This window comes from Anopheles marshallii, chromosome 2 (genome assembly GCF_943734725.1).
Source record: "Anopheles marshallii chromosome 2, idAnoMarsDA_429_01, whole genome shotgun sequence".
In the NCBI taxonomy this organism is placed as follows: domain Eukaryota; kingdom Metazoa; phylum Arthropoda; class Insecta; order Diptera; family Culicidae; genus Anopheles; species Anopheles marshallii.
The window spans coordinates 42,985,672-43,006,305 of NC_071326.1; the positions used below are offsets into that span (position 1 = coordinate 42,985,672).

Genomic DNA, 20,634 nt, shown 5'->3' on the forward strand with positions numbered 1-20,634 from the left:
CTCTACTAATTTCTCTTTGACTGATCTGTTTTCTTTCTCTCGGTTCTGCAGATATTGACAACTTGTTGGTATTATTTTTGCGAAATCCAAGATCTACAGCAGCGCTTTAGAAAGGCACGGGACGACCGCCCCACCCAACCAGAGCCTACACATTCCGGAAAGCAATAAAGAACAACGGACCAAAGGTGCAGCCGGTCGGTCGTGAACGTGCAGTGTTTTACGAATTTACAGCATCGCCAACGTATTCTTGGACTGTTGGTACTAAAACGACGGCCTCGGTAGTTTGGTAGCGGATAGCAGCAGGGCGAACCTTACCCAGAGAGCTCCAAAATGCGTGAATACAAAATCGTCGTACTGGGCAGTGGTGGTGTCGGCAAATCGGCCCTGACAGTGCAGTTTGTTCAGGTAGGTGGCTAATCGTGTATCATATTCTATGGTACAATTTTTTCCCTCGAGATGGCGAGAGATGGGGTTTAAATTAAGCCCGAAGCGTGGGATTTTAATGATTTACAAACCAATACTGGTAACCTTTAAAGATATTAATCTTGGTATTTGTCGTAGAGCGGTACACTAAACCTCAAGAGCTATTTCTGGCTTTCATTGAATATATTTATCCGAATCCGGATAGTCAATCCTGCGTACGGACAATTTATGATTGCTCAATTGTCCTGGTTCAATGATTTAGGATTGAGTCAGTGGAGTAAAATCCATCACAAGCAATATTGATGCGTTGGGGTTTTTCCAAGTTAAAATTGGGTATTTTCGATTGAAATCGATTATAATAGCAAAGTTTTCAACAATAGTGGAATTCTGCCGTTCGCATGTCTGACTATTCAACTACGGATAATTAACTGTTAAGGATTGTAAGAATTGGCCGGCGAAGTACATCACATATATTTATTAGAGATGAATAAAATCCACATCCAATTTCGAATCCAACTCCGGGATATCCCTGAATACTCGACTCCGGTTTAATTCTAAACAGTTGTCGAGGTATAGGATTCCGTACATCTGTTCTTCGTTCGACATTAGGGTGTTTTAAGATTATTTTGAGCAATTCATCTAGATCAATTTCCATGATCTAGATCAAGACGTATTGATCGTGTGGACCTTATCTCGGGTGCACTCGGTAATTATCATATACGGGAAGATATATGAATCATGTGGAGTTTCAATTAAGTCAGTAAAATTTTCTTCCATCTACGACCATTTCGAAAGCATCGATGATGACAACGTTATTCAATGTCCACGTGATGTATAAATTTATGAGTTACAACTTTATTGAACCATTTTTGTGGTTAAAGCATCACTCAATCTGTGGCAGGTCGATAGAAAATAGCTGGGAAAGAGGTTTAAATGACATGGACAATATTCCCGTACATCCTGCACTAGGTCATGTGCTGTACGGTTGATGATGGAATCATTTTGAAGGTGATGTGTTTCGACAGGAGTCTCATTAAACACTCCCCAAGGTTGCCTAACCACCGATCATCGTTCTCGGAGGCTCCAATTTTCCAACCACAACAAAAAAAAAAACCTTGCCACCGTACACCTATGTCCGCATAACGCTGTCGTTAGTTTGCCTTGTGTTGTTTGCAAATCCGAGCAGGACACCCAGCAGTACCCCCTCCCCTCCCCCACGGTTGCTATCGGAAGTGGCTAAAACTTTAATTTCACCACCAACGAAACCTGGGAGGGAGTTAATTTTATTCTTGAGAGAGGGATGTAGGGTGCGCGGGAAATCGGATAGCGACAGAGAGACGGGGTTGCATATTTTTGCTGGGATTTGGCGTTGTAACCAGCGGAAGCTGTGGGTTAATTTCATGAACTTTCTCTCTTCTCGTACGAAGCCTGAACCAGGACGTTGTGAAACATGGTACAGGGTTTTACAGTCTTTGGTGCCCGGGTCCGGGGAGCTAGGCCGGCGTCCTTGGTGGGCCCGGAACCTTTGATGAGCAGGATGTCACCATACGCTTCGATGTGTATATTTGAACATGAAACTGTCTACTGCACGCAAACATGCAGGAAGAAGAACCTCGTTAATATGAAAAGGTTCGGTTTTGGGTGAGAAGACTAGCTCAAAGCTATGTGTGCTTCATGGTCGTCCAAAAGTTTAATTATTTTTTTGTCTTATTTCGGGACATTCCGGAATTCCAGATTCCGGAACAGCCGAAACAGAAGAGGAGTGGTCGAATACGGTCGTAAGTTTTCTGTATGGAAAATAAACTCTTCTTCTTCATGCTAGCAAGGAAGCTTTCCCTTTGTACTTCTTGTCCCTTTCCACTTCTTGGCGCGTGACCCCTTTAAGGATCACTTAATTTGGCTTATTTACCATTCCACTAGATGGCATTTTCCTTGGATCCATTGTCTCCAGGAACACTTGGTCGCGACGGAAAAGCCATTTTGTAGAGAGAATAGAAGATATATAGAACCACGTCAGAAAAAGAAATAATCAACTTCCTTTGCCATAATCCAATTCAAAGATATCCGGTTCATTTTCAAATACGTTCAAATCAGAAGCGTTCTCTTACAGAAGAGGAGGGATTACAGAATAATGTGATGTCTCTCGGCAAGTGGAAAAGTACTTGATAATAGGCGGGACACCGCCATATGACCTTTTGTAGTGATTTCAACATTTATCCCGCGAATTTGCTGGACGGGTAAACAGCGATTATTGCAATATGCAAGTCGGGAAGAACGGTGATGATGTCCCCACCCTTGGGAGAATGCTATGGAAAGTATATTTCCTTCATAAAACACCTTGTGCACGTCCGTACACACTGTTACCTTTCCTCCAGCAGACAAAACTTCACGAAACTTCGTTTAAAACTGCGCAAAGTAAGAGTAAGAGAAAGCAGAAAGTTTCTACCAACTATTTTCGCTCAGATGACGCTAGAATGTCTGTTTTCTTGTGTTGTTTATTTTGCTTGTCGTTACAAATGGCTGTCAACGATGTGTCCCCGTTGCTGCTGCTGTTGTGTTTTCTGGCTTTATGGCAACTATTTACAACGCGCCTCAACAGTAAGATGCTTCACTGGCTGTGTATCTTTGTCATTCTAGCCGTACCTATGTACATTGGTGACATTCTTTATGCTCTTCAGTTGCGCGCTTCCAGACCCATTGCATAAGTCACTTTACAGCAGACGGTAATGTGAAAGGATTCTTCTTTCTACCGGTCCGTTTTATTGCTGAATGTGCTGTAAGCCGAGCATATACTCTTAGTGCAAAACGATAAAAAGCTTCTCAATGTAACGTACTTTGCGTGTGCGGGTTGTGCGGTGCTTGCCCGTCGTATCTTTTTTGACGTAAAAATTCTTTAAAACGCTATGACTCACGCGTTTTCCTCCGGCCGGTTTTTGGGCCCATGAAAGGGTAGGTTCTTTTGGGTGTACTGTGGACTGTTCCAAATATTTGTAACGAGCAAATATTGTTGACAGAAACGAAATATATATCGTTCGTCATCTGGTCTCACCTTAATAGATGTGAGTGTGTTGATGGTTCATCTTAAGGCCATCTAAACAGACTCGCTGGTGTAGTGGTAATGGTGATGGTGTAGCGACTAAACAACTATTGAAAAAAAGATACCTAAAACCAGAAATGGGAGGGAAAAGACCCCCAAAGTTAGGTCTAATACAGAGAAGGGCTTTGATAGTCCTGTCTTCAATGGTACGGGTTGTACGATGACTAATTTGTGCGGCTAAATGGTAAAATAAGGTTCAGTCCACACTAGGCTTTTATCAACGGTGTGAGCTTTTTTACAACTTCAACAATTCAATCTTCTTTTATTGAACACTAAAGCTACTAATTGTCCTAATCTTGTTTTATAGAAGCGAGTGCATTTTTAAAAAGCTTAAAGGTAATTAAAAGTCATGTACCAAGTGCAAACCGACTGGTCAAATAGTTTTAGTATGTTTCTTTTATTAGTTAAGCCGGTATCGCAGGACTCTACTCCACATCCGTTCCGACCTGTGTACAAATCTTGGTTAAAGCATCCCTCTTCTGAGCTAACTAAGTTAAACCATTTAAGCGTATTAGAAGCCATAAATAAAAATCTTAAACGAGATTAATAATGGTATTTTTCCATAGTGGTGCATAGCGTTGGTCTGTTATCGTAATTGCTACACGCTTTATCGCCCGCTCATGTTTGTTTTCCAAACAAAATCCCCGCTCTCCATCCTAACACGTAGCGTTCGAAATCCTTTACAAAAGCGTGTGAAGAAGCAAATTTTGCATAACCGATAGCAAAGTTCGAAACGCGGGATAGAAAAGATAAGACCTCATGCCGGAACACATGAAAACACACATCATCCGGTTGAAGAAGGATGATGGTCCTCGTGAGATACATCTCTAATGTCAAAACGAACCCTAGAGACGAACGAAGGTGGAAATTGCGCAAAGAATACTGCGTGCGTTTGAGAGAGAGAGCAAGAGAATAGTACTGGAATGATACAGGACTTTCCGTCTGCCTGACGAAGACTGCAGGACAGAAGCTTCATGCGAGTGGCGGTAGACCTGTTGCGCTGCAAAAATATTCCCTCGCTCCTATGTGCTACAAAGGAATGGCGGCAAAGGAGAATGCTTGCGTCCGCGTGAAAGAGCCAAACCAAACGGGAGCCTGAGGGAAAATAAATGAAGATGTTTGGCAAATAACGGGGGATGAGCTTCGGCGCCACGACAGTGCATGCTGTGCTCGAGTTTCATCGTCCTTTGGCAGGTTGCAAACTACTTCTCCTTCGCATGCCACTAACCCTCCCGATGAGGCGTTCCGGGACGAGTGAATGTGTGGTAATGCGATCTGAAATTAGAATTATTTATAATATATACACATACGCGCCCTCCCCTTTCCAACCCTCGTGCCGCCTGGGGTCCTTTATGGTGGTGCCATATTGTTGATTATTTTACCTTTGGGAATAACAGAAGATGGGAAGGCTTGTATCTGGCACGAAACCCCTGCCGGGCTTGTAGATAAACGGGCTGAAAGATAGAACGGACAGCTCCAAACAATGTTGATATAAATTGCCTAAAATGGAAAGAGGAGATGTGTACCGGACTGGGGACTAAAAGAATTGATGTTTGACATTGGCAAAAAATTGGGTTTACTTACGTTTTTACCTACGATCATAAAAGTCGGTACAGAAACTGCTCCATTCTTCGTGAACTGTCAGCAGCAGGCTTTTGATGTTTGGGGCCCTTTAAAACTTGTTCCGCGACTTCCTTATCTAAGTTAGCTTAGTTTACTGGCCGTGGTGTGCTAGCTTTAGCTTCGGACGAACCAACGATCTGCTGCAAGTTCCATCCACACCACAGGGTAAAAGGTCAAATGGGAAGTAAAACCATCATCAACCATCAGTGGTCCTACATCATGCACCTTCTGTAACGGAAGTTTCCCGCTTGCCACGACTGTGTTTGTATATGTTTGTGTGTCCATTAAACGCATAGAATGGTGTAGGACACGAGACAGAATGTTGGCAAGTGACGAAGGATGCTTTTAGTGCGAATTATCAGTGGGTTGTTTTTCCTGCGTATCGCAAAACACCCCCGAAGCAACGGAAGCGTACCGGTATCCGAATTCGTTCGGTAAGGTGCTAGTTGTACGTGTAAAATGAGGAAATTTGCAAGGGTGGCAAAGATGACCGTGTCAAGCACATCCTGCCATCCATCTCACCATTTCTTTGTAAAACTTTCGTGTCCTTCGAGAGTGGCCTTGCTAGGCCAAATTTTAGTCCATTTGACAAGGTAGATTGGTAGGGAAGCGAAAAACACTTCTTGTGGTCAAATGTTTTGCAAAAGTATTGTTTCGTGACAGCGAGCAAAGATTCTTTTCTCTTTAACGGCTAAATTCAAACGAAGATTGATTACAATTCCCGATAATTTCTAAGGTACAGGGTTTAACAAGCCACTTTGCCATGTGAATGGCATACTTCGCCGGTCTTCGTGTCGTACCCTATGAAGTATTTCCTCCCGCTCAAAATATAAATCCGTCGGCTCGATATGATTTTCGCAACGATTGTTTTATTTTTTTCACTGGGGTTTCGGGCTGTACCTTGTCGTGATTTGTACCATATTTTCAATATCAATGTTAACTACTTTTTCACGCATGTTGCTACAAATTATTTTTATTTAATCGTCACGCCTCTGTCCATGTGGACGACCTAGAAAGAGTTGTTGGGTGGGGTCGTCCGGTGTCATGCTCATGACGTGATCAGCCCAGCAGAGCCCTTCCTGGTGCACAGGAAGGGTTTCATCAGTGTTGGACATAGTCCATGTCTCAGAGGCGTATGTGAGCACTGGAACTATATAAGTTCTAAAGTTCCCAGCTTCGTTCTTCGCGACAGGTGTTTTGGGTTAAGAAGTTTGAAGTTTCCTCAGACTACTAGAAAGACTGGATGGCAGACAGCAAACTAGCGCCTTTCTCATCATCAATGTCGTTGTCGGTGCTGACTTTTGTCCCAAGATAGGTGATATTTTAATAAATTCTGCTTCCCAAAAGCCAGGGTTCATTTGTTTCTTGTCGTCTATTACTTCTTCATCGGCACAACAACCTTAAGAAGTCTAGGCCTGCCAGTTCTGTGAAGACCGGCGCCGCTACCATCATGCCACCGGGCCGTACTAAAAAAACCGTACTAGGTAATTCTTCACGAGCTTCACATGTTGCTCGAACCAGAAGCAATTTGAATTTGTTTTTTTGCACCCACCAGAGCATGGGAATTTTGTTCGAGATTTGCGTGAGAATCGTTGAGTTGAGAATCGACATCATACAGAACCAAACAAATAGTCGATAGGATTCATATACGGGAAGCATGGAATCCAACAAGTCGTTTAAATCGTGCCAAAACCTATTTGGGATCAAATTCCCGCATGTTCTGGTGTACCGTCCTGCTTGGAACACGCAGTGCTCATCTCCGTAGAGGCCAGAGGCAATAACCTACTCCAAAAACTAAAGTACGCCGCGTTGAATGTGGCCTTGTTTTTCGAAGAATTCCTAGGAGGGTGACCATGCTTTAGAATGCTCCCCACACCATCATAGGCGATGCGTTTGGTGGGATGCTTGGTATGTTCGGATTGGAATCAGGGATGCTGTTCCGTGTTGGAGGCTACAACATCTGATCATGTTGCATCTCATGTAGCTGCTGCAGCACGAACGTTTGCTTGTCAGAGAAAATGGACTCTTGACCCACGTGCCCATTAGTTTAGCCAATCGTGGATTTAGTTTAGTTTAGCATAAGGTCGCGACTTAAACGAGCTTATTCAGGATTCATCCCACAGAAGAAAACATGATGAGCCGTCCTCTCTATCGAACTTCGTTTCTTTATAGCGATAATAACTTTCATTCTATAGTTGTTAAGGGTGATTTCCCAATGCTCTAAGCATAGACCGCATAGAAGACTCAAAAGATGTCACCCCCAACGAACTGATTTGAGATTTCGGTCTATTCTATTCTCGTCGGGGGACTCCTCGACTTCTCGACGCAGAAACCGAAACTGTAGACACAAATTATTACACTGCGATCGATCCACAGTCTATTGCACCAAGGTATTGCGAGGAGCAAGGGAATGAGCGCCCGGTCAAAACTCGCCATGTTTTGCAAGCCCTTGGTAGACGTCAGTACCGAAGAAAGTGAAACTGACTTCATTGGTTGTTGCTATAATTTGGTTAGCGTGTTGTTATTTTATGGCCTTTCCTCGTCATTATGGTCGACATACACAATTCTCGAGGTAAAAGCCACTGTTTGTATTTCGATGTTTAAACCAGGATGTTTCGAACCGGCCTCCGCCTTTCATATGTGTGCTTGCGGGTGGTGTGATATTTATGTTTCCCCGGTGATGTAATTTAAGCCAAATCTTGTTAAAAATGTGTGTCCAAAAATCAAATTTGATGTTTCATGCCACATACAGGATTGTGGTTTACTGAAAAAGGATTCTGCAGCCACAGTTGGCCGTATGCAAATTGTGCTGAGTATCAAATTTGCATCGATTTGTGCTGAGAACGATGAGTGTCTGTCGGTGTGTCGGGCAGAGGTTGTGAATGGAGATTAACACATTGGTTTTTGTTTGACTTTCGCTCCCACCCGTCGAGAATTTAATCCCAAATCCATCCAAATGAATCCTTTCGTTAGTACATCAACCGAGTCCAGCAAAAAAGAGCATAATTCGCAAGTAACGGTAGAATATGTAGAATCGAAAAGATTATGTACAGTACGTAATATTGTGATAAATTTCAAAGTATCCTTCTCCGTTAATCATTCAACCGTGTTGTACGAAGGCCTTTTATAAATGGAGTTGAAAGTACCATGTACTGGCCGATCTCGAGAACGTTGCGGAATTGAGGAATTTTAAATCCCATTTGAAAAGATTTTTATTTCCCGCCACATGTGCTTGGCTTGGCGGCCGCACACCGTGAACTATTGTTTACTCGTTTGAAGGCGGGTTGTCCGTTTAGCCGATGTTGTTGCTCCCACGACAGACAGCGGCACGCCCGGTGGAGAGAATGGGGCCGAACGGTTGAACGACGCCGGGGTGTATCATTCGGCCAAAAGCCTTCAACCGTTCACACACTGGATGACTCTGTGCTCCCATCTGTCGATGTGTGTGCCTCCGGGGCCGGGCACATATTTGTATTGATCGACAAATGGTGAGCATCTTGCATATATGTCCCACACATACCTCAACTCTGTACACGGTTTGTTCCGGTTCTATGAGCAGCAAGTCACGATAGTCATACTACACCCCCTCGTATCAACCCCCTTCTGTTTGTCCCTGTTGCGGAGTGTTTTTTTTTGTGCGATGCGGACTTAATCGAGCCGTTGTTCAATTCCTAACTATTATCATGATGAAGACTTTGACGTCTTTCGCACAGCGCAGCGCGGCGTGGTTTTGTCACATTCATTTGTCGCACAGCGTCCAACGAATACAAATAATTCGATCATTCACAAACATACAGCCCGTTTGGAGATGGCACCTGACGTCTAGGTTAGTATCCGTCGCCAAATTGTCAAACTACTGTCGAACTCTCAGGCCCGTGTGCATTGTGAAACACAGAGCCTACTCCAGCTGATAAGTAATTGTTCCATTGCTGGTTGCTCTATGTCATCTTCCATCCGGTTGCTATGACACCTTTACCCCTTCCCGTTCTCACTCCCACGGGTTGTCAGTGACGGATCGGGTTGCTGTCGAAACACGGCGGAGGGAGACTGCAGTCATAGCCGCATGAAATAAAACATAGTCAGTCACTCACTCACTTCACTCTTCAACGTCGCCTTCCCTGCAAAATAGGGGGAAGTGCTGCTGCGGCATATGGTTGGCTTCAGCGTAATCGATAGATTTATTGCTACCCGTCGTCATCGTCGGTTCGCAAGCAAAGGGAGGAAACAAATGGAGCAGCAGAGCGGATTGGGACATCGTGGAGCAGCATACAACATCGAGGGTCCTGACACGACAGCCAATGGTAATTGCTCATCAGAGCAGCTTGCTCTGATGCGGTGTTGGTTATGCCAACACAGTGGCGTTTACTGCTGCCGTTGCTGTCTTCTCGTACATTACATCAACATATGAGAACGTGTCTTTCTGGCGGAAGTAAACAACGGCGGTAGCAGCTGCCATTGTTGCTATGTGAAATTTTTCTTCGTACCAGATGTGGCGAGTTGGGCGAAGATGATCTCTCCCCCAAACAGTAATGTCCTGCACAGAACGATTCGTCACGAGCGTCACATTAAAACGAGAAACGAAATGGAGGGGAGAGAGAGTCACGGAAAGAGTCAGTGCCTCTACCGTCTACTAGCAAAGACCACAACTTGCCCGGCGGCATCGAAGTAACGAGCACGACGTTTTGTCGCCTCGTTTCAACCTCAACGAAGCAGCGTCGGGTAGCCCCGGTGCGCGACTCTGGCTGCAAGGATAGGATGTAGGTCACACCGGTAACATCTCCGACGAACGTTGCACGAGGATGTACGATTTGTGTACGGTTGATTACGAGTTGTTGTGTGTGCGTCGCCATACCACGAGGGAGAGAGAGAGAGGAGCTGCTTCCGTTGGTCAGTTAGTCGGTGTCCGATGCTGTTGAACCGCCTTTAAACATCCCGGAAGTGCTGCGGGATAAACAACAGCCTCGTTGATTGAAGAATCGAACCGAAGGTTCGTTTTTTTGTGGTGAACTACGGTTATTCGCGTCACGTTTGAAGCTAGGACTAGGCTAGTCACTTAGAAACGGTAGGAAAACGTACTCAAACCGGGCTGTAGAACAGGCGTGCACTTGTGTGTCCTTTTAATTAGAAAAATAGAGAATAGTTTAAATTTACGCCAGTCGCTCTGTGCAAATGAATTCCTACCACCATTTGTGTACGCTTTGTGGAGCGAAGCAAACAAGCGCATAACGCTCACATTATCAGCCGCGTTAGGCGTCATATCACAAAGTAAACAATCTGTCTGTGTGCCGCCTACCCGAACCGAACACGAGCTTGGTGTGGTGTGTGGGCTTGTGCACCATCAACATTCATACGTATGTAACCCCCTTTTCGTGTATGTGGAATATATTTCTACGTGGGAAGATAAATTGCCGCTGTGATTGATTTTTTCGCTGTCTCATAGCACCCCTCGTCAGGTACGTCAGCAACACGTCAGCTGATTTTGGCAACAGCTCCCATTAGCTGCACCATATGTTTTGAACTTAACATACTGTTGCTAAAAGGTTTTTTTTATGCTCACGAACCTATAACAGTGTGGAACGGATCAACTAAACCGAAAGCATCCCAGTGATTGGACTTTATGATCGTTTTCATAATTGCATACAGGTAGTCCCCGAAATACCCTCGGATATTAACATTAAACAGTACAGTGAAGTTATTGTACAAAATGGTGTTATGGACATTATGAAAATAAACTCTTAAATCTAATAATCTAATACCTGTCACGGCGCAAGTTTGAGGTTAATTATTTGTTAATATTTTGCCTATATTACAAAGAGAATTCAATTAAAAGCTAAAAGCATTCAGCAAGTATTAGTAAATTGTGGTAAGAATATCTCTCTGTATCTCTGTATCTCTGGACCGTATATCTTCTGTTAAGCTAACCTTATACATTTTGTATAACAAAATTGGAGATACGCAAATTTCCAATAAATTTTAGCGTATCTTGGGGATTATCTGTAGCACGATGTAAGATTTAAAAAGATGAATATGAAAAAAACACTCACGTTACATTCCACAACGATTTTCATTAAAAATGTATGCCGTCGATTATCCTTATCACAATAACGTCTAGCGTAGCAGCGGAGTTTGTCATTATTTTATCATAATCGATCCGATTGTAAATGGAGAAGCTGCAACAGCATCCGATGCTATCATATGCATTCTATTTCGCGACTCTGCTTCAATGTAAAGAACGAATTAATGATAATGTCGTTCAATGCTAGTACTCCACTCAACTCAACAGGGGTAAAGAGGGCTAAAATACGCTCAGCTTGGTTAGCATAAAATTCACCCCCTTCCTGAAATAGGTGGAGAGTTTCGCCAACGCACCACCTTTCGGCATTTTGTCGCCCGAACCGGACCGGTGTAACCGAAGTGATTTGCATCGATCCGAAAGACAGGAAGTCGTAGGCGCATTTGAATATCAATTTGATGGCAAACGTATCGCCCCCACCATATCGGTTCCCCATGGTGGCGCAAGCACGGTGTGCGGAATGGCAACAGGGGTTGTGTGGCGGCTTCCCAGGGTTATTGCCTAGTGCTGCCCGATTTTTGAGCGTGGACGGAGAAACCAGATCAAATGAATATTTACTTCAATCCTCCCTGCGGGCTGCGTCGTGTGTTGTTATCAATAGCCTCTCATCCTGCTTCACTTGACCTTTACGTGCATCAATTGAACCGTGGGGCAAACGAATGGTCGTAGTAGTGATGCTGCACACATTCGGCCAATTGCACGTTGGCAGGTGGTGTAGGTTATGTGCTCTGGATGAAGCTGGTTGTTACGTTGAACCTACAGAACTACTGAAATTTACGTTCACGCTTGCTTGGCTTGGTCACATCTACCCCAAAAAACGAGCTCGCTCGCTCGCTCGCTCTGCGCTGGGAGATGGTGTGAATGGTTTTTGGTCGAGGGGTTGGATGGTGTTTGTTCAGCAGGGAAGTACGTACACGCTGCTGTTTCATTACCTGTGCCGGTGTTAAAACCCCCCCGTTCATTGCTACCAACACGCCAAAGTGACCTTTTAGCTGAGGCTCTATGGGTTAGCAGGTTGCAGTCTCTAGCACACCACCCGGTCATCCTGCGGAGAACCGTACGAGATGTGGAATTAGGACAGCAGCTAGTGAGTGTTTGTTGTTTGTTGGTGGCATTAACTCAATCCTCCAACTTAAAAGCTCCTTTTTGGGCCATCGTAGCGATTGAATGAATGGACTACTGATGGCGGTAGGTTGGTTTTCGCTGGGTTGAAATAAAACGAGAACTGGTGGGCGAACATGTTTGGAATCGTTTTTGAGATGGTAAAATCAAATTGTATTGTATTGTGTAATTGTAACATATGAGAATATCACTTACCATTCGGTAGTACTCCGCACGTACATTGTCTGAAACTTCAACGCGTACTCCATTAAGTAATTAACGTTCCATATACCAACCGAAGAAAAAACTTTCTGTGCACACTGCTGTCGGGCTTCGGGATTACCCATTGGGATTGACGTTGAGTAAATGTTTAAAAAAGAGATTTAACTACCCATCGTAGTTGTCATGCCACCGAACGTCAGGACTTAAAAACAGGGCTCAGGGTCAGGGCTTAAAGGGCAAATTGGAACACCCAGAAAAAGAGATGGTAAAGACCCACGCAGTGGTATTGAAATGGGAGCAATGGATGGCAAAGGTTTGTTTGGTTGGTTGCAATATACCGCCACATGGGATGTCCAAGGTGTATTTGATGATGCGTGAGTGGACGTTTACTACTTCCAAGTCGAGCGTGAGAGTGTGTTCTGTGCAGTGATTAGAATATAAACAATTCAGTTTACAGTTGTTGTTGATGTTATTATTTTTTAAAGAGATTTTGGACATCTCCACTTTCATCTCTTGGGATAAATGATAATCATAAAGGATAATAGGGAAGAGGTTAGTAGAGAACATGATACTTTAAGGTATGTAGGATCTATCCGATCCTTTAGACCGAACACGAGGGGAGAGAAATCCTCTCTCTCGGACGAATATGTCCCTTGGTGAGTTGTATGGTAACAAGAACCTTCTTACCATGAAGATCAGTAGATTGTCTATAAAATAGTCAAATTCGCTACATGGGTATTTTTCAATCAGTTTACAGTTGAATTACAGGTGATACAACTATCGAGCGGGATTATATCGGACCATATGAATAGACGTTCAAAAACCTGATCCGATTTATCGTATGACAACTTGAAGTTCATCAACAATTTCAGAATTTTCCTGAACTGCTCATACAGGCGAGTCCTACTAGCAGGATTACTAGCACCATATATCGCCGAACTATCGTGTAGCTTAACAAGACCTCAGAGATTCAGATACATTGGATCTAAAGTAGGCATCTTCAACAAGATTGATGTTAAGATTATGTTGAGGTAGGTTACCAACCGGTCATCCTACAGTACCTACCACGGAAACTTCTCCACTCAAAACATTTGATATAATGATCGAATATAGGATATAGATCCTAAATAGTCGCAGTTCTCAAATAAAATTCTGATACAAAACCGGATGTATGACTTGTACGATGAAGTTACTGTCATACAACAAATTAGACTCCCTAGGTGTGGGCTAGTCATGTCATTAGAACGCCACCAGACAATCGATACTGTAAAGTCTTAAAGGAGTCTTTGGGCTCCTCCAGCAGTCCAAAACGGCGAATTAATTGTAACGCCAAAAAATGTAGTTAAGACGCATATCCGATTCTGATGAGCCTCGAATGAAAACTTTCATTGAACTGCACCAAACACTCTGAAGCATTAGACAACGGCTCGCTCGAGGGATAATGTTGTTGTTACAGTAGCCATATTCAACCAGCTCTCTGCTACAATTAGATTGAAAGAAGGAACTCGGCTGCACGCGATATTTACAAGGCTGCCAATTTGCTTAGTACAAGCTTATTTCGCGCTGTCACTTCTTATTTTCGTTTCACTTCTGCAACTGCTGGAGGATTAAAATTAATCCCGATGGATGGCCGTTGTAAGGATTGTCGAAAACCAAACAGAAACCAATCACAGCTAGCTTTTTTTTTCGGTTCTTTTCCCGGTTTGCTTTAGCTCACGTGCCAACGACATATTGATGGAAATTGATCCGATTTTCTGATTCAGGATCATCGAATTTTCCGCGTCGTGCATTCCTTCAATCCGCCCCGTCCGTGTCAGTTAGTCACCGGGGTCTGATTGCATCCTTTTAGCGATGTAATGCAATTTCAACCCCCTTGATTACGAAACGTTATTTCGTGAGATGGTTGTACCGGGGAGTGTCTTTCATGGTGCTGTGTTTCGTTTATTTAGATGAGTGTTACAATTTGATTTTGGCACCCATACGCCCACCTTACAGTTCAGCCTAATTTCTTGTAACGTTTCAGCTGCACCTTTCCACCTAACACATTTTCCGCTTCATCTGGTTGTGGACGGGAAATGGAACCATTGCACAAGTCGAAATTTGATGTTAACGCTTGCTGATTTGCAATCCATCTTCACCTTTGGTCGCTTCGAAACGAGAAATGAAACTTCAAAGAAGAAAGAGGTATTTTTTCTTCTCTCATGTGTAACACACCTTCATGCGTTGTGCTGTGCATTGATTATGGAAAGAGCGGTTGTTATTGGTTTGCACAATGAAATAATTAATTGACTGAGTAACTTACAGTTGAGTTGCGCGTTGGAAGGAGTAACGGAGAAACACACAAATTTGCTTTTAAAGTTAAGTTATGCACCATTCAACAAATGGACCCTCATGCAGCGCTCCTTAACGAGACAAAGGATTTTCGGTCCGGATTTCTTTTTTTATTGGTACAATCTAGCTTATTACACTTATTGTTTACCAGATAGCTAGATAGCCCCATCGCAGAGGAACGGTCCAGATGGGATTTTGTATCTACTACACAATCATACATACACAATCGACCAAAGCTAAAGTCAAGCTAAAGAGATTTTCCACTACTACTTCACGGTTTGTCATCGGGAGATTTAATGTTTAGTTACATATGCAATGTACGTTTTACGGACCACCACGTCATTTAGTGGGTGTGTTTAGGTATGAAGCAAATTCGAGAAAGAGCATAAATTGTACTCACAAGGGTGTATGAATTGAAAAACAAACCTAACAATCACTGCAATTACAGATTCATCCGCTTCTTGCTACCAATGCGTTCATCTTCCTCATGCATATATGCAAGTTATGCTCTATCATGTGATGCATGATTAAACACACTTTTACTTGTAATGAATTTTAATGTCTGTTGCAGAGGTATTTGGTGAACGAAAGCTAATATTGTTCGGATTATATTGGAACAGGTCAATCTGGGGTATTTGTGCGTGTGTTTAGAATCGTGAACAAACAGCGAGAGTTTTTTAAGTAAATATGCTTCAATGGAATGTCTGGATTATGTTTCTTTTCGGTGGAAAAGCCAAACGCTCTCGTGGGCCTGTCGGCGAGCACTGGCAGAACTAGGGCAAACGTGTACTTCGTTCGCGCTTGTACAGACAAATTGATTCTACCCATTAATGTCCCTTCCGCCGCGTCGGCTCTACCCTGACTTAACTCAGACCGGTGCACATCTCATGTGCCCTTCGTGTGTGTGTCTATGCACGTAAGACCATCTTCAAAGATACGCTGCAGTCAACAATCTAACCGATGGGCGATATCCCCCTCGATACTGAACGATACGTGTTGATAAAAGGGCGCTCGACATAGAGGGCAATAACATGACCGTCGTGTGGAATGTTACTACTACTTCAGGCCTTCGTGTCTGAAAGTAGGTGAGAGCGTATCTGGGGGGAAGGAACTCTAGCCCAGCACCGGTAGCGCCCGGTACCTAGCGAGTGCCCTTAACTGCCCTTTTTCTCTTCACCTTCACAAGCCGGCTTCTCACATACCAATATCGTACCGATGGCCCCGAGACGATGGTTGCGATAAATTTAATCTATTTTCCATTATTTATACATTCATCGCAGATGGGCGGATATGTTTACCCAGTAACTCCACCGGGATCCGAACACGAGATCGAGCTCCTCCGGTGTGTGTGTGTACATCTCGGTGTAGGCGTCATGTGTGCTGAGTGTTAGGTGGGATTTTTTCAGGACTACACATGGCGCTGGTCTGATGATTGCGAGGGGGAGAGGGAGTTATACTGCCTGGTACGGAGGAATGTACGGCTACGGATATTTTTCTCGCTTGTTAGTCGTTTATTGTGCGTGCCTTTGGTTAAGCTTACTCGAAATCAGATTAACAACCGTTCCTGCTAAGGAGAATGATTATGCTTATAGTGAACCTGTGCAGCATAACAAAGTCGTACTTATGTAACGATTACGCTTATTTGATCCAGAGGCTGCTTTTTCCCAATATTGTAGAATTCTCGAAATTAGTCTTTCTGTTACATTGCTTTGGGCTTTTGCAGCTTATCAATCGTAACGCTAATTCCGTTAAGTTGACTGTGACTTTCCTGTTATCTCTTCGCAATAAAATGTACTGTTCGCTTAGAATAAACGCACAGTCGTCAAACTTTGAACAAAAATTCATCCAATGGGTCGTTTCCATGAGGCTTCATAATTGTACAATTGTATATGCGTGCTAGTCATGGAAGCGTGACAAATACACTGTCACGTGCCAATTTATTAATCTAATCAACGCACCATAGGAACGGAATGCTTTTACTTTTGAATTGAAGTTAAAAATACTCCCGTGCTGACGCCCGACAACGACATTAAAAAAGAAACACACATACGCGGCGGAAGAGTCTCTTCCATGCAATCGGAATGGTGATGATTGGTGAGTGGATGAATGGGTGGTGACCTATTGCCTGCTGATAATAGAAGACACAGCTCACTGCTGCTGCGTACTGCTTGCTATCATCGTACTGCAATCGTCGATGGTACGACCTAAACCGATGCAATGAAGGAACTTTGGGGTTTTTTTCCATTTGTTGTCCCTTTTTTTGTACCTCGCTTTTCCTGTCTCTCTCTCTCTCTCTCTCTCTCTCTCTCTCTCTCTCTCTCTCTCTCTCTCTCTCTCTCTCTCTCTCTCTCTTGTAACAGCTGATAAGACGAGCTCGAGCCACAAGGTTTCAACGAGTGTATGCCTATGAGGGGTAGATCGTTGCAACCATATCCTGGAATTGTCCAATCTGGTCTAAAAGCATAGATAAGCTCCGACGTGGTTTGGTTTTTGGCGTGACGAAAAATACTAAACAAAAGGACCAAACATGCGTACGACGCGGGCAGATTGCAGTTGAAATAATGTTGAGCTGGTTTAGATGGTTTCCTATCACTGAACTGGAGCCCGGAGCCTCCTAATCATTGCTAGAAATAGGTTCCATGGTGACGACGTTTGATAATAATGAGCCGAATTGCTGTGAAGTTTTGTTAACACAAAAAAGGAGAAGCAAAACTCGATCCGGGGAAACACAGATATTTCCATTTCCTGCCAAACGGAAAAGATATACCATGAACCGGGAGCGGCGATGGCGGGAATGTAAAATAAGAATACGGGCCCGCCAGCATGAGCGCTTGCCCTACACACCCTAGCCTTAGCTGGTTGATTTTCACGTTGTAGATGGTTTGGTTGGCGAGGAAATAAATTCTTAATGTAATTGGGTAGGCGATAATTGGCCCATCCACTCAGAATCGCGGGCAGAATGTGCAGAATAGAACCGGCGACGACACAAGCCTCAAACCGATAATGATGAAGTTTGAACAATTCCTGTGAGCGTTTCGTTCGGCTTTCATTTTTGGTATTTTGCTGTAAAAAGAGAGAGATACAAATTTATCTTGTCTCAATTCCTGTGGAGGAAAAGGCCGTTTGGTTGCAACTTTCAGCATGAAGACATGAAGCTTTGTCGTTAATCTGTGGAACGTCTGTGGACTGTACTCGCTAATGGCATTCGTTTTGTGAATCGCATCCATTTAATTAAGGCGTTGGTTAGGTACGCAGGGTTCTAGAGAAAATGTAAACATGTAAAACAAACTTGAAACCTATGGTTGTATGGCATATTTGTGTTCTGAGTCAACAAACGTTGGTTGGATAAGATTTGATTTACAAGCTACGATTTGCTTGCATCCAGAGGGTGATAAGAATCTATTAATAGCAATTGATAGAATTTATTATAGTAATGCTCATGTATTAGAGGGTCATCTTTATATGATGCTTAGCCTGACTGACCTGATATGAACGTATCAGACCTGTGTCGAGTGTGAGAGTTATAATCGGATCGGAGTGAGGGAGTTAAACTAAGGTGTTAGCTACAGATTTCACTTAGAGCGCTAGGTGGGTTTTTGGGTGGTATGTGTAATTTATCTTTGTTATTTCGCATCTTTGGAAAAGACCTTTATCAGAACAAGTACATGCTGTGGCAACATGTGATAGGTAGCGTGGATATAATTCCATTCATGTACGGGTATGCGGTTTACTATAGTCTTCTCAAAGCAAAAAACTCCCCAAAGGATGCTCAAAAGCTGTATCGAGGTGTAATTTGTAAGGCAAAACCTTCCACTTACAGGGCTCGTCGTAATTTATCAAGCGGGAGAATCAGCCGGAGTTGATGCATCCTTACAAGTCTCATCAGATGTCTCCGTTGTGTCAGGACGGGGAATGTTCAATTTAATTTTCCTATTAATGCAATTGTATGGAATGATGTTGATTTTATCTCATCTGTACGATGATTGTTTTTTTATTGCAATTTTCCATAATTGAACAGAAAGCGGCATTAACTTTTCTTGTGTATGTTTTCGGCTGGGAAATAAATGGCCTCCGACTCGGACTGTTTTCGAAGAAAGGATGGCATTATGTGAGACCCATTGCGTGGGTATTTTGGCATCAAGTACCAATATCATCATTCAAGTGAAATTACGTGAGCAATAATTTCAACATAATTGGTGTATTGCGCAATCGGAAGCTTCGCAAAGTTTATTTGTACTGTGATTTTCATTTTGATAAAATGTCCCACGCTTCTATCTCTTTAGAATTAAAACGTGAAAATGCAGAAATATTGTTAGTAATATTCTTTTACATTTCATTTTTAAATTGTAGGGCATATTTGTGGAAAAGTACGATCCAACGATAGAGGACAGCTACCGGAAACAGGTCGAAGTAGATGGTCAGCAATGCATGTTGGAAATATTGGACACAGCCGGCACAGTAAGTTGATGCAACGTCCGAAGAACATTAAAATCACTAATGGGGGGTGCATTTCGTTTAATTTCTTTAGGAACAATTCACCGCCATGCGAGACCTATACATGAAGAATGGCCAGGGGTTCGTGCTTGTATATTCTATCACTGCACAGTCGACCTTCAACGATCTGCAGGACCTCCGGGAGCAAATTTTGAGGGTGAAGGTAGGTGAAATATTTCTCACGGAGAAATTTCCCTCAAAAACGTATTTTATTAACGTATTCACGGTTTCCACCCTACTCTCAAACCAGGATACCGATGACGTTCCAATGGTGCTGGTCGGCAACAAATGCGATCTCGAGGACGAACGAGTCGTAGGCAAAGATCTGGGCAGGAGTCTAGCAGTGCAGTTCAATTGTGCATTCATGGAAACGTCTGCCAAAGCTAAAATTAATGTTAACGACGTAAGTTGGACAATATTCCGTTGTGTAACAAAAATCTCTTTGTGTCGGAAAATGTTTACTTTAGTGAACCGGTTTCTATTTCTTCCCTTGCAGATCTTTTATGACTTAGTGCAACAAATCAACAAGAAATCGCCTGAACGGAAGCCCAATAAAAAGAAGAAATCGCTCTGTGTGCTGCTGTAAAAATCTACTTAGGGACAAAATGGACAAGTATGAAACCGCTCACTCACTAAAAAGAAGCACACGCATAAACACGCAACCGTATAAGAACAATCCATAGGAAACCGCGATATGATGCGCGTGGTATGTGCGTGTGCGGGGTGTGTTAGTAATGCAGAAACAGATTTAAATGAACAGGATTTAAAAAGTAGGCAGAAATCAAGTAAGAAAGATGATAATCAGCGTTAGGGGGAAAGGGAGTACTGCGTGTATCATGATAAGGGATTAACAAATGGTGGAAATAATTAGCAAGTGTAAGGACGACTGGTAAGAACAGTTATATGTATACACACATTTTCGTTCATGGCAGTTATGGATTTACCTCCAGAGAGACACATACATTAAGCGAGATCTCGCTATGGTACAATCGTACGGAGAAATTGCACAACACACACACACACACACAATACACTCACTCAAAACAACACACAAAACAATGGACGAGATACAAGAAATCGGCTTGAAATGAATGCAAAACGGAGCAGAGCGTGTTGGTTAAGCGGTTAGCTTAATTTAAGGCATCATAAATGAAGAGCAAACACATCCTCCTCGCTATCGATTCATGGAGCCAAGGTGCAGAAAACGAGACTAGACCATTAATGTTGACAAATATTAGAACGACGGAAGCAATCACAGTGTATGTGTGTG

General features: G+C 43.2%; 1 protein-coding gene across 1 annotated transcript; it reads left to right on the plus strand.

The window, feature by feature from the left end:
• The first annotated feature begins 325 nt into the window (after nucleotides 1–325).
• On the plus strand, nucleotides 326–20,004 carry LOC128710035 (ras-related protein Rap1). Its single transcript, XM_053805075.1, has 5 exons — nucleotides 326–405; nucleotides 19,221–19,328; nucleotides 19,399–19,527; nucleotides 19,615–19,767; nucleotides 19,861–20,004. The coding sequence occupies exons 1-5, from the start codon at nucleotides 331–333 to the stop codon at nucleotides 19,948–19,950; spliced, it is 555 nt and encodes a 184-aa protein (XP_053661050.1). The 5' UTR covers nucleotides 326–330; the 3' UTR covers nucleotides 19,951–20,004.
• The last annotated feature ends 630 nt before the right edge of the window (nucleotides 20,005–20,634 follow it).